The sequence below is a fragment of the Pan paniscus genome, chromosome 19 (genome assembly GCF_029289425.2).
Source record: "Pan paniscus chromosome 19, NHGRI_mPanPan1-v2.0_pri, whole genome shotgun sequence".
Taxonomy (NCBI): Eukaryota; Metazoa; Chordata; class Mammalia; order Primates; family Hominidae; genus Pan; species Pan paniscus.
Window position 1 is genome coordinate 19,952,212 of NC_073268.2, and position 13,605 is coordinate 19,965,816.

The 13,605-nt window shown below is 45.6% G+C and overlaps 1 protein-coding gene across 3 annotated transcripts in view; it reads left to right on the top strand.

Moving 5' to 3' along the window:
- The window catches only part of EFTUD2 (elongation factor Tu GTP binding domain containing 2), a 49,168-nt gene that overhangs the window by 18,821 nt on the left and 16,742 nt on the right, over positions 1 to 13,605 (top strand). For all 3 annotated transcript variants that reach the window (XR_010110534.1, XM_003806509.4, XM_063598651.1), the window contains exons 8-13: positions 28 to 118; positions 1,024 to 1,106; positions 4,557 to 4,723; positions 8,070 to 8,194; positions 12,293 to 12,356; positions 12,747 to 12,837. Coding sequence is in view for 2 of the 3 variants with exons in the window: in XM_003806509.4 (XP_003806557.1) it covers positions 28 to 118; positions 1,024 to 1,106; positions 4,557 to 4,723; positions 8,070 to 8,194; positions 12,293 to 12,356; positions 12,747 to 12,837 (621 nt within the window). In the remaining variant the exon portion in view is untranslated. The remainder of the gene's footprint in view (positions 1 to 27; positions 119 to 1,023; positions 1,107 to 4,556; positions 4,724 to 8,069; positions 8,195 to 12,292; positions 12,357 to 12,746; positions 12,838 to 13,605) is intronic.

A 13,605-nucleotide genomic window follows, 5' to 3' on the forward strand; every position in this document is an offset into this window, starting at 1 on the left:
GTCTTGACCACTCTTTGTTCCTTTCAGAGAGGTGTAGGCATCAAAAGCACTCCTGTGACAGTGGTCTTGCCAGACACCAAAGGAAAATCTTATCTCTTCAATATCATGGACACTCCAGGTAGGACATCCTTTGGCTTTTGATTATTAGAACCTTGTCTTGGTTTTGCGTGTGTCCTCTCACTTTCCAGAGCAGAACAGAGCAGTGCATCTTTGTTTTTACATTCCCTCACCTTCATTGAAACCATTTTCCGTTTTGACTCTCTCCTTTGTTTCTAACTTGTTAATTTAGCAAGCATCATACTCCAGGCCTTCTATTCATGTCTTTACTCTTTCGAATATTTTAAAATGTTAGGGAATTGTATTCATTTATTCATTTCAGCCTGTCAGGCCCCATGCTATCTGCTGGGGAGCTAAAGGTGAGTCAGAGCCAGTCCCTGGCCTTGAGTACTCTCAGTCTTTTGAAGGAGACTGGCGAACATCCTGATGACCTTGGGAGCAGCGCACCTTGGCTGACCCTTCCTCCTATGGAAAGGACCAACTGGGGCAGAGTTTTTAAAAACTGGAAGGTTTTAGGTTTTGGCTAATTTGCTTTCTTGGCACCATCTGATGCCCAGTGTCCTGATAACTCTCAGCCCCTGCCCCCATAGCACCTTGCCAGGAACTGCCTTCCTCGAGCAGCACACTGTGCTCCAGGCCCTGCTTTGCCCTTTCTCCTGCCTCCAGATTGTCTTGAATCCCACAGAACTCTACTTACTGCTGATTAGGCTAAGCTGGTCTGTGTGTGTGGACTCATGCTCTCCTGGGCACTTCCCTCTTTTTATGTAGGGAGCCTCCCGTAGGAAAGCTTAATGCAAGGATATGACACTAATGGGGGATATTTTTACCCTGTAGGGGGTTATGGCGAGGAGGGAAAGGGGATATTCGGAGGTTCACGGGCTTTGAAGTGCCCCCTCAGTTCACCCTACCAGTTAATTGTGCTTTATCCTGCACCAAGTGATGACTTACTTAGTATTTGCTTTTCAGGACATGTGAATTTCTCTGATGAGGTCACAGCTGGCTTGCGCATCTCAGATGGAGTGGTCCTTTTCATTGATGCTGCTGAGGGGGTGAGTCAGACTCAGCTCCCAGAATCTCATCCACCTGTTATGTTTGCCCCCCCCCCCAACAATACCCAGAGCACTGAGTGAGCTGGGAGCCAGAGAACTTGAAACTCTCTGGGATTAAGGCTCAAATTTGCTCTAAAATTAAAGCAGCAAATGAAGTTCAAAATTAATTCTCACCGGGTGTGGTTGCTCACACCTGTAATCCCAGCACTTTGGGAGGCTGAGGTGGGTGGATCACCTGAGGTCAGGAGTTCGAGACCAGCCTGGCCAACGTGGTGAAACCCCGTCTCTACCAAAAATACAAAAATTAGCCAGGTGTGGTGACCCATGCCTGTAATCCCAGCTACTCATTAGGCTGAAGCAGGAGAATCACTTGAGCCTGGGAGTTGGAGGTTGCAGTGAGCCGAGATTGCACCACTTCACTCCAGCCTGGGTGCTAGAGTGAGACATTCTCTCAAAAAACGAAGAAAAAAAAATTATCAGTGTGGGTGCCCTTGCTTCCTGCTCAGTGAAGCTCAAAATGATAAGACTCATTGCTATTCAGAAAACACAAAGATAAAATGACAAATGTAAATAAAAGGAAGGGAGGAGTGTATGTTCTTGTAAGTGGATTTTTAATATTAGTTGCGTTTTTCCAAGAGATTGGAGTTAAAATACCAGGGTGTCTTCTGTATTCCTCAATTGAGAGATGGAACGCTTTGGCTAACCTTATTCGTGTTATCATTGGTGAGACAGCCAGCAGAGGGAGCCAGAATTGTCTTTTTTTAAACTGACTTTTCATTTTGGAATAGCAGCAAACTGAAAAGCTTCAAGAATTGTTCAAAGAACCCACCCTCATTTACTTCGTAATTCTCTCTCTGTACACGTTCAGACACACACAGAAAGACAGGTGTGTACATTTTCCCCTTGAACTGTATGAAAGTAAAATATTTCAGAATGTATTTTCTAAGAATAAGGACATTCACCTACGTAACCACAGTGCAGTTGCCAAAATCAGAAAATTTGACATTGATACAGTCCTGTTGTACAGATCTTTTTTTGCAGACCTTATTCAGTTTTATTAATCATACCAACAATTTCCGTTATAGAATTTTTTCCCCTAATCCAGAGTGATGCATAACATTTAGTTTTCATGATTTTCAAGTCTCTCTGAATTGAAGCTGTTCTTTAGCCTCTCTTGGTCTTTTATGACATTGACACTTTTGAAGAGTACAGGGCACTTATTTTGTAGAATGTCTTTTAATTTGGGTTTGTCTAATACTTCCTCGTGATTAAGCTCTAGTTATTAGAATCTGGTTATTCTTCTCCTTATCAAACTTTATCTACTAGTTTTGTCATCTATTGATGATTCTTGGCTTATTCCTACAATAGTTGCAAATAGTGAGTCTTCTAACTCTTCTTATTCCTTCTGTTTTGTTTTGGTTTTGAGATGGAGTCTTGCTCTGTTGCCCAGGCTGGAGTGAAGTGGTGCGATCTCGGTTTACTACAACCTCTGCCTTTTGGGTTCAAGCAATTCTCCTGTCTCAGCCTCCCAAATAGCTGAGATTACAGGTGCACACCACCACACCTGGATAATTTTTGTATTTTTAGTAGAGACAGGGTTTCACCATGTTGGCCAGGCTGGTCTTGAACTCCTGACCTCAAGTGATCTGCCCACCTAGGCCTCCCAAAGTGTGGAGATTACAGGCGTGAGCCACCGCTTCCAGCCATTGTTGTTTTTTTTTTGTTGTTGTTGTTGTTGTTTTGTTTTTTGAGATGGATTCTTGCTCTTCCGCCCAGGCTGGAGTGCAGTGGCGCAATCTTGGCTCACTGCAACCTCTGCCTCCCAGGTTCAAGTGATTCTCCTGCCTCAGCCTCCCAGGCAGCTGGGACTACAGGCGCCTGCCACCACACCTGGCTAATTTTTGAATTTTTTGTAGAAATGGGGTTTCACCATGTCGGTCAGGCTGGTCTTGAACTCCTGACCTCAAGTAGTCCACCTGCCTCGGCCTCCCAAAGTGCTGGGATTACAGGCATGAGCCACTGCGCCTGGCCTATTGGTTGGAATTATGTTGTAAAGAAGTGCTTTTGTTTCTCCCCCATTTGCTTATTATCACTGTGGATATTTGGGTTTGCATTTTATTCAGTGAGTTATAATCTGTTACTGTCCTTATGGATTCCGGTGCTCTAGTGCTCTCGTCCCAGATTTGGCTACTGAGAGCTCCTTCAGGCTGATTCCATCATCTTTTTCACGCCTCATCGTTTTTTGAGCACTTCCTTACTTTGAAGCACAAAAAGATGTTCTAGACGTTATCTTTCCTTGTCCCAATCCTGGACTCAACCATTTCTTCAAGGAGCTCTGGCTTTTTTTTTTTTCCTTCAAAGAGATGGCATCTTGCCCTCTGGCCCAGGCTGGAGTGCAATGGTACAATTATACCTCACAGCAGCCTCGAGCTCCTGGGCTCAAGTGATTCACTCACTTCAGCCTCCCAAATAGCTGGGACTACAGGTATGTGCCACCATGCCCAGCTTATTTTTAAATATTTTTTTGAGAGATGGGGTCTCGCTCTGTTGCCGGGGTTGGTCTTGAACTTCTGGCTTCAAGCAATCCTCCTGCCTTGGCCTCCCAAAATGCTGGGATTACAGGTGTGAGTGACTGCACCTAGCCTAGCAGCTCTGGCTCATAGTGGGGAGTCGGTTTTTTTTTTTTTTTTTTTTTGAGACGGAGTCTCACTCTGTCGCCCAGCAGGCTGGAGTGCAGTGGTGCGATCTTGGCTCACTGCAAGCTCTGCCTCCCGGGTTCACGCCATTCTCCTGCCTCAGCCTCCCAAGTAGCTGGGACTACAGGTGCCTGCCACCACGCCCAGCTAATCTTTTTGTATTTTTAGTCGAGACAGGGTTTCACCGTGTTAGCCAGGATGGTCTCGATCTCCTGACCTCGTGATTCGCCCGCCTCAGCCTCCCAAAGTGCTGGAATTACAGGCATGAGCCACTGTGCCCGGCCAGTGGGGATTAGTATTTAGAAACAAAGGTTTGGATGTGCTCATTGCTACTGGGGTACATTGCTTCTAGGCCCTCTCACTGAGCACAGCTAGGTTATATACACTCATACATATCTGTAACTATTTCTACACACATATATTAAAAATCATGCATTAATCCTAATACCCCCAATTCCATTTCAGCACCACTGGCTCTTCCCAGCCTTCTTAGTTCCTTCTTTAGCACTGAGAAACCTGGCTCCCAACATCATTGTTCATGGGTTTATTCATTTCTCAATCCTGCAAGGTGCCCTCTTAAAGTTCCTGTGTCTATCTTCGGGCAGGATGCTCTCTGCTTCCACCCAGTAATATTTCCCCAGGTCTTTTTTTCTCCCCAGGCTTCATGGTTTGAAATAGTGCCTTCTTTGGTTCTGCTTTGAACTTTCTGCCCTCCTTGTTCTTCTTACCACCTTCTGAGCCTTGTTTTTCTCAGGTGATGCTGAACACAGAGCGGCTGATCAAGCATGCGGTGCAGGAGAGGCTGGCAGTCACTGTGTGCATCAACAAGATTGACCGGCTGATCCTGGAGCTGAAGCTGCCTCCAACTGATGCTTATTACAAGCTGCGCCACATTGTGGATGAGGTCAATGGATTAATAAGGTAGAAAACCCCTGGGAGTGGATTTCCTGTCCTCGGAGGCTCTGGGTTTTAACCCTGAATACCTCTGGGAACAACTGTGATTTATTTCTAAGCGTGTGTTGATGAGTTTGTTGGGCAAAACTAGAGGCACATCCTGGGACTCTGCAGGGGTTGACTTCATACTTTAACACATCTTCATTTTACTATTATGATCAGTACTTGGGCTGTATTAATTTCTTCTCTTTTTAGAGATAGGATCTCTGTTACCCAAGCTAGAGTGCAGTGTCACAATCACAGCTCACTGCAGCCTCGAACTTCTGGGCTCAAGCAATCCTCCCACCTCAGTCTCCTGATAGCTGGGACCACAGGCATGTGCCACCATACCTGGCTATATATTTTTTAAATTAATTAATTTATTTTTTTTTGAGACGGAGTCTTGCTCTGTCGCCCAGGCTGGAGTGCAGTGGCATGATCTCGGCTCACTGCAAGCTCCGCCTCCCGGGTTCACGCCATTCTCCTGCCTCAGCCTCTCAAGTAGCCGGGACTACAGGCACCCATCACCACGCCCGGCTAATTTTTTGTATTTTTAGTAGAGACAGGGTTTCACTGTGTTAGCCAGGTTGGTCTCGACCTTCTGAGCTCGTGATCCGCCCACCTCGGCCTCCCAAAGTGCTGGGATTACAGGCGTGAACCACCACCCCCGGCCAATTTTTTTTAATTTTAATTTTTATTTTTTATTTATTTATTTTTTTTTTGTAGAGATGGAGTCTTGCTATGTTGCCCAGGCTGGTCTTAAACTGGCCTCAAGCAATTCTTCCACCTTGGCCTTCCAAAGTGCTAGCATTACAGATTTGAGCTGCTGCACCCAGCCTGGGCTCTAGAATCAGCCTCCTCTTCACCACATACCAACCATGTAAAGTAGGGCAGATTACTTAAGTTCAGTTTCTGCTTCGGTAAAAAAGGAATAATATTTGCCTAACAGCAATAGTAGCAAATATTATTAGGCATTTATAGTATAAGTTAACATAACTTACAAGGGATGTTATAAGAAATTAAATAGATACTTGATGGAACACAGCACAGTGCTTGCAATGTAGCAGCTGATGTGCTGAATAATGTTAGCTGCTATTATCTTAAAATTAACACAGTCTAAATAAATTAAGAACTGTTTGCTGTGTTTCTGTGGATATACCTGCTTCTCAACAAGATGGATTTAGGGCTTGCATTGATACATATGAGTGATGGTTATGATACCTTAGAATATAATATCAAAGGGCCTTTGAAACAGAGGTTAAATATATCTTAAAGACAGTCTTACTACAGGCTGAAAGATGTGCTAGATGACTTCCTGCAGCCCCTCAAATGGGCCTGTGAGGAGGCCTCTCCAACTGAAAGAATGCCTCTCCATTTAAGGATTGGGGGTGGAACCTGTGTGGCTAGAGACGGATACCTTCAGGAGCCTTCCCAGTGTGTAGCACTACTTTTCAAAAGGAATATCTTCACCCCATCTCCGCAAGGACTGAGAATGACTAGAGCCCAGTGTGACATCATGAGTCCAAAGGATGAAATGACAAATATATTTTAATAAAAAGGCCAAGCGTGATAGCTTATGCCTGTAATCCCAGCACTTTGAGAGGTCAAGGCAGGAGGATCCCTTGAGGCTAGGAGTTCAAGGCCAGCCTGGGTAACATAGCTAGACTCTGTGTCTACAAAAAATAATTTTGAAATTAGCTTGGCGTGCTGGCATGTGTTTGTAGTCTTAGCTACTCGGGAGGCAGAGGCAAGAGGATCACTTGAGCCAAGGAGTTCAGGGTTATAGTGAGCTATGATTGTGCTGTTGTACTCCAATGTGGGTGACAGAGTGAGATCCTCTTAAAAAAAAAAAAAAAAAAAGAGAGGCCGGGCACGGTGGCTCACGCCTGTAATCTCAGCACTTTGGGAGGCCGAGGCGGGCGGATCACGAGGTCAGGAGATCGAGACCATCCTGGCTAACGCGGTGAAACCCCATCTCTACTAAAAAATACAAAAAAAATTAGCCGGGCTTGGTGGCGGGCGCCTGTAATCCCAGCTACTGAGGAGGCTGAGGCAGGAGAATGGCGTGAACCCGGGAGACGGAGCTTGCAGTGAGCCGAGATTGCACCACGGCACTCCAGCCTGGGCAACAGAGCAAGACTCCATCTCAAAAAAAAAAAAAAAAAGTAGGAAGTGGGATAGGGCTGAACTTAACCTGATTTACTAAAATAGGAAGTCAAGAGGTCATGTTTCAAACCTCTAAACAAGAGGCCAGGCACAGTGGCTTATACCTAGAATCCCAGCACTTTGGGAGGCCAAGCAGGAGATTGCTTGAGCCCAGGAGTTCAAGGTTCAAGCCTGGGCAACATGGCTTTTGTATCTCATCTCTACAAAAATTAGCCAGGCTTGGTGGTTCATGCCTGCAGTCCCAGCTACTTGGGATGCTGAGGAGGGAGGATTGCGTGAGCTTGAGAGATCGAGGCTACAGTGAATGGTGATTGTACCACTGTGCTCCAGCCTGGGCAACAAGGCAAGACCCTGTCTCAAAAGCAAAAGAACCTCTAAGCAAGAAAAAGTAACATAAACATATTACTTAGAAACCTGAAGGTAAATACTCTAAAAGCAGCTTTAAAAGTGTTGAAAGCAGTTGCCTCTAGGGAGGATAACTTGGGGGTAGAGTGCAATGGGGTAGAGGGCTGTTCTTTATAAGCCATACCTTTATTTCTATATTGGGACATTCCATAAGATAATGTGCCAGTAAGGCTAGGGTTGTGGATTTGATCCCCTTGTACAACTCGTTTTCTTATAAATGTTAGTGAACTCAGATGCTCGTGGTTTCTGCATGGCTTTTAAGATTGAAAGTTTTAACACTGTAAAAGCCAAACACAAAAGAATAAAGAGTATGGCAGTGAGGGTAAAGAGCAGAGTTGCTTTTCTTCATTTCCTTTCTTTTCTCTTTTTTAAATGATGTTTATGTCTGCTTGTATTTGTGAAATTGAGGTTTTTCGTCAAATGTATTTCTGTATTTCTGTCTTATCACATTAGATTCATTTCCTGTGTTCTAAGGTTTTTGTCTCTGTCCTGTAGGTTTCCCCTTGTCTGTCTGGTGCAGTTAACTTTTCCAAGATTGTGCAGAATGTTCCCAGCTCTGGGAAATCAACTTGTTATTGGGAATTAGGGAACAGCTCCATCATGTCACTTTCTTGGACCAGGCTGTTGGCAAAACTGAGTGTCTTGCACAAGTCCCTTCTGAGGGCTGGAGAGTGGCTGTGATACCGAGTTCCTGCCCTTCCCCTTGGCAGTGCGTCCGGGCTGCTGCAGCCTGGCACTGTGTTCACCACTGTCTCTGTTTCAGCATGTATTCCACTGATGAGAACCTGATCCTTTCCCCACTCCTGGGTAACGTCTGCTTCTCCAGCTCCCAGTACAGCATCTGCTTCACGCTGGGCTCCTTTGCCAAGATCTACGCCGACACCTTTGGTAAGCGCTGGCTGGCAGTCTGTCTCACCAGCTTCCCCTGAGTCCTGTGTGCCTTTCCTGCTGAATGACTCAGAAATTGGCTTCGTATCAGCACCCTGCTGGGGGAACATTTTATCACCTGTTATTATCACATTTGGGGGTCTTTCTGGCCTTGAGACCCTTTCTTCAGGCTAAGTGGTTTCTAAATAATAGAAAAATAAAAGTGAATAGGAGGACATGGGAGAAGAAGGAGGTCATTTTAGGAATAAAAGTCTCTCCTAGAGTGAGACAGGTTTTGTAAAACAGGAATCATCCATGCCCACAGGCACGTTCAGACCTTCTCACAGGTGGCGTCTCCCTCACTGTTAGTGCTTCTAGCCAGCCGTATGGAGGCAGACATCAATTTCATGGGTCTAATTGAGAACTCATGGTGACCTTGCAGCCAGCATCTACAGGCCTCTGCTAACATGCCCAGCCGCATCATATCATGGGTTCCTGGAGCCTCAACACCAGATCCTTGAGACCAGATTCCCACTGTGAGAGACTCCCTGGCTCTTCATCTTTGCACTTCCCCAGTTACCTCAGATTCCAATAGGAATCGTGCACTGAGAGTCTTTTCTGTGTTCAATGTTACAGTTCCTTAGAGGGAAGTCACTGTTATCCCGTTCTTAGAGTCGAGCAGACAGGCTCCGTGAGATGTCTCATGACCAGTAGGCGGTGGAGCATCAGCGTTTCTATTCTGGCCAGTCAGTTGTCCTGCCGCACTCTTAGCATGGAGCCCTTTGCTCTTGTGAAAAAAAATGAGGGATTAAAGTTCAGTCTTTTTTGGCCAGGCGCGGTGGCTCACGCCTGTAATCCCAGCACTCTGGGAGGCTGAGGCAGGCGGGTCACGAGGTCGGGAGATCAAGACCATCCTGGCTAACACGGTGAAATCCTGTCTCTACTAAAAATGCAAAAAAATTAGCCAGGCGTGGTGGCGGGCACGTGTAGTCCCAGCTACTGGGAGTCTGAGGCAGGAAAATGGCGTGAACCCAGGAGGCAGAGCTTGCAGTGAGCTGAGATCACACCACTGCACTCCAGCCTGGGCGACAGAGCAAGACTCCATCTCAAAAAAAAAAAAATTGAAGTTCAGTCTTTTTTGACCAGGTGCAGTGGCTCACGCCTGTAATCCCAGGACTTTGGGAAGCTGAGACAGGCGGATCACTTGAGCCCAGTAGTTTGAGACCAGCCTGGGCAACATGGCGAAACCCCATCTCTACAAAAAAATACAAAAAATTAGGTGGGCATGATGGCACTGGCCTGTAGTCCCAGCTCGGGAGGATCACTTGAGCCCAGGAGGTTGAGGCTACAGTGAGCCGTGATTGCACCATTGCACTCCAGCCCGGGCAACAGAGCAAGACCCTGTCTCAAAAAACAAGAAAAGAAAAATTTGGTTCTTTTTCTTTTTTTTTTGAGACAGAATCTCACTCTGTTGCCTAGGCTGGAGTGTAATGGCACGATCTCGGCTCACTGCAACCTCCACCTCCTGGGTTTAAGTGATTCTCCTGCCTCAGCCTCCTGAGTAGCTGGGATTACAAGTACATGCCACCATGCCCAGCTAATTTTTGTATTTTTAGTAGAGATGGGGTTTCACCATGTTGGTCAGGCTGGTCTCGAACTCCTGACCTCGTGATCCGCCCACCTCAGCCTCTCAAAGTGCTGGGATTACAGGCATGAGCCACTGTGCCCGGCCTGTGTACTATGTTCTCATAATAAAGTAAGCTGGAGAAAAGAAGATGTTACAAAGAAAATCATGAGAAAAAACACATTTACTGTTCATTAAGTGGAAGTGGATCATCATAAAGGTCTTCATCTTCGTCATCTTCACATTGAGCAGGCTAAGGAAGAGGAAGCATTGGTCTTGGTGTCTCAGGTGGCAGAGGCAGGAGAAAAATCCATGTATAATTGGAACCGAGACATTCAAACCATGTTATTCAAGGGTCAACTGTATACATATGTAATCTGTGTTTTTCAAACAGCATTGGGCCATTGACCATTTTCTTGTTATTAGATGTATATATCAGTTATTTCCAGATGGCTCTTTTTTAAAAATGGGTAGCTAAACAATAAATGAAATTAAACTGAACAGGGTTCCAGTAGAAGTTTGTGTTTCTAAATGTCCATTGTATGAGCATGTGAAGCAAAATCCAAAACCCTTTCGTAATTATAATGCAGAGATGATTCCAATTTTGATTGAAAATGATCCTCAGCCTTGGGCGAGATTGTTGTTCATCCTTTGAACCCACTGTTAGTTTATGCCAGAGCTAGCTATGGGCTGGGCTGCAGCAGCGTTATCATGGAAAGCCATGTGTAGACTTCTGTAAAGTCAGCACTGAAGGGAATATTGAAGAGATCATTGAGTCCTTCTCTTCATTTTACGTGAGGGGAAACTATGCCCATGGTCACAGAAATTACTAATAGAGTAGGAACTAGAATCCATTTACACCTTAGTACCAAAACTGATACCATGTGCTCTCACTAGGAATATAATACAATAAGGCATCATGAACAACTTCGGACTTCTAGAAACTTCATCCAGTGGATGGACAGAATCCCACAGAGTGATGAATGGCAATGTGAGGTGATAGTGTGAGCTGAGTGCTGTAGGCAGATACAGCTGAGAGAATTTAGGGGTGGGGAAGGGGTCAGCCTCAATGGCTTGGAGTCAGGTAAAGCCGAGGGAAGGAGATGGGGCTTGGGCAAATAAAGAGTAGAAAGCCAAGAATTCCAGACTTGCAGGGCTGGAGAAAGAGGCACAGAGGCAGGTGGTGTTAGTCATGGCCTGTTCAGGTAACAGTGGAATGTTTAACCAAGGAGAAGAGTTCAAGTTCAGGCCAGGTCCAGTGGCTCATGCCTGTAATCCCAGCACTTGGGGAGGCCAAAGTAGAGGATCACTTGAGGCCAGGAGTTCAAAACCAGCCTAGGCAACATGGCAAGACCTCGTCTCTACAAAAAATTTTAGAAATTAGCTGGCCGTGATGGTGCACACCTGTAGTCCCAGCTACTCGGGAGGCAGAGGTGGGGGGATTGCATGAGCCAGGAAGGTTGAGGCTGCAGGGAGCCAAGGTTATGCCACTGCACTCCAGTGTGGATGACAAAGCAAGACCCCATCTCAAAGAAAAAAAGTTCAGTGATTATACTGCATGGTAAGTGCATTAACAGAGGGCATAAACATTCAGTGGTTCAGAGGAAGGAAAGTTTCAGTAACTAACAATGTGGGAAAGAAGGGGAGAATTTGGTAATTAACAGAGTAGGGAAGAAAAAGATTTTGAGTTTAGCTGAAAATTTGGTGGTAACCTTACTGATGGAGACAGAGAAGTCTGAAGGGGAATGTGACTTTCGGGAAAAGCCAGTGCATTCCCTTTATCCCATACAAGGTGAGGGGACAGTCTGACATCTGGGTAGAAATATCCAGGAGGTGGTTGGTGCTATCAGTTATCTAATTGGATGTCACCCAACGTCTTGACTTTTAAAAGCTATGGTTGTTTGGTACAGTCTGACCAGGATTAGCAGTTATAGTCAAATTAAAAATATTAATTGGTGAAAGATGAGCCAAAGGTTGGCTTTGGTGTTTTCTCTCGAGAGGGCTGAGTAATTGCTTACCTGAGGCCTAGGGCTAGCCAGAACCTTATGGTGACACTGCAGTTGGAAGGTGGCCCACACTGGCAGCAGAGTCGAGCTTGTCTACATCAGGAAAGGGTGAAAGAACCATTAAATTCCCCTTCCAGAAGGGACAGGGTTTAGATGCAGATAGAGGATGCCACACAGTAGGTGACCCTGTTCCATCGAAGGAAAACATGTAACCCATGCTCTTGTCCATAGTTCAATCCTAGTGCTTGGTGGAGATGGAGAGGCTTGGGTTCTCATTTTGGCTCCAGCACAGCCTTGTCAACTTTGGACCAGTCTTGTCCTTCTTTGTGCCTCAGTGTCCCCGTTTTCCTCTCTGGTTAGAAGGAACTGCCTGGACCCTGGAAAGGAAAGTGCTAGAAGTTCTCAGCTATGAACCACCTGTGGCACCTGAAACAGAATTTTGAACAACACTTTGCTAGGTAGATTATAATTGTGTGGCTTCTCCCATAGGTGACATTAATTACCAAGAATTTGCTAAAAGACTCTGGGGTGACATCTACTTCAACCCTAAGACGTAAGTAGAGTATGGGACGTGACTTTCCAGAGGGGTGATCATTTACCCAGTAAGTGAGGACAGTGAAATTCTCTGAGTTCAAAGATTAAATACCTACTTTTTTTTTTTTTTTTTAACGTAAACTACCGTCTTTCCTCCCCTAAATGGGTTGGCTTCCTAAGCTCTGATCTGGCGAGAAGCTGTTTCTCCTGAAGTCTTTATAGCCCAGCTCAGGCATCCAGGAGGGTCATAACCATGTATCCTTCCAGGAATCTGTCTCTGGAAACTTTACAGTCACACACACATTCCTCCCCTGGGCTGTTGTTCAGATTCAGCACTTAGACAATGCCTCTTGGGATCAGTGATAGTGCCTTTTCCCCCGGGTCACTCAGAACTTATTTTTCCTTTTAGGCGAAAGTTCACCAAAAAGGCCCCAACTAGCAGCTCCCAGAGAAGTTTCGTGGAGTTTATCTTGGAGCCCCTTTATAAGATCCTCGCCCAGGTGAGTGTGTCAGGTCACACTGGGCAGATCTGCTCTTATAAGCACAGTGTGGAAGAGCTGGTGAACTCACACTTCCCTCTGTCCCTAAACCTGCTCAGTTTTATGTCAAGTATAAGGGTGGTTGTTGGTCACTAATTGTTCCAGAAGTAATCTTCTGGATCCAGAACACTACATTACTCTAAGTGTTATTAAAATCAAAGGAAAGGGGCCCGGGCCCGGTGGCTCATGCCTGTAATCCTAGCACTTTGGGAGGCCGAGGTGGGCAGATTGCCTGAGCTCAGGAGCTTGAGACCAGCCTAGGCAACACGATGAAACCCCGTCTCCACCAAAATACAAAAAATTAGCTGGGCATGGTGGCGGGCGCCTGTAGTCCCAGCTACTCGGGAGGCTAAGGCAAGAGAATTGCTTGAACTCGGGAGGCAGAGGTTGCAGTGAGCCGAGATTGCACCACTGCACTCCAGCCTGGGCGACAGAGCGAGACTCTGTCACCAAAAAAAAAAAAAAAAAATCAAAGGAAAGGGAAAAGGTATGAAAGAAAAGACTTCTCCTAGAGCAGGTTTATGAACAGATCTTGACTATTGAGAGGAATGTGACACTTAGAACTAATCATTTCAGTTACGGAAATTTAACTTACAGATATAATTGTGAAAGTCCTCCTGGTTATTCATATAAGTCAAAGTGTTTATTATAGCATTTTTGGTTGTTTGTTTTTGTTTTTTAGAGATAGGGTCCCACTCTGTCGCCCAGGTGGGAGTGCAATAGCACGAT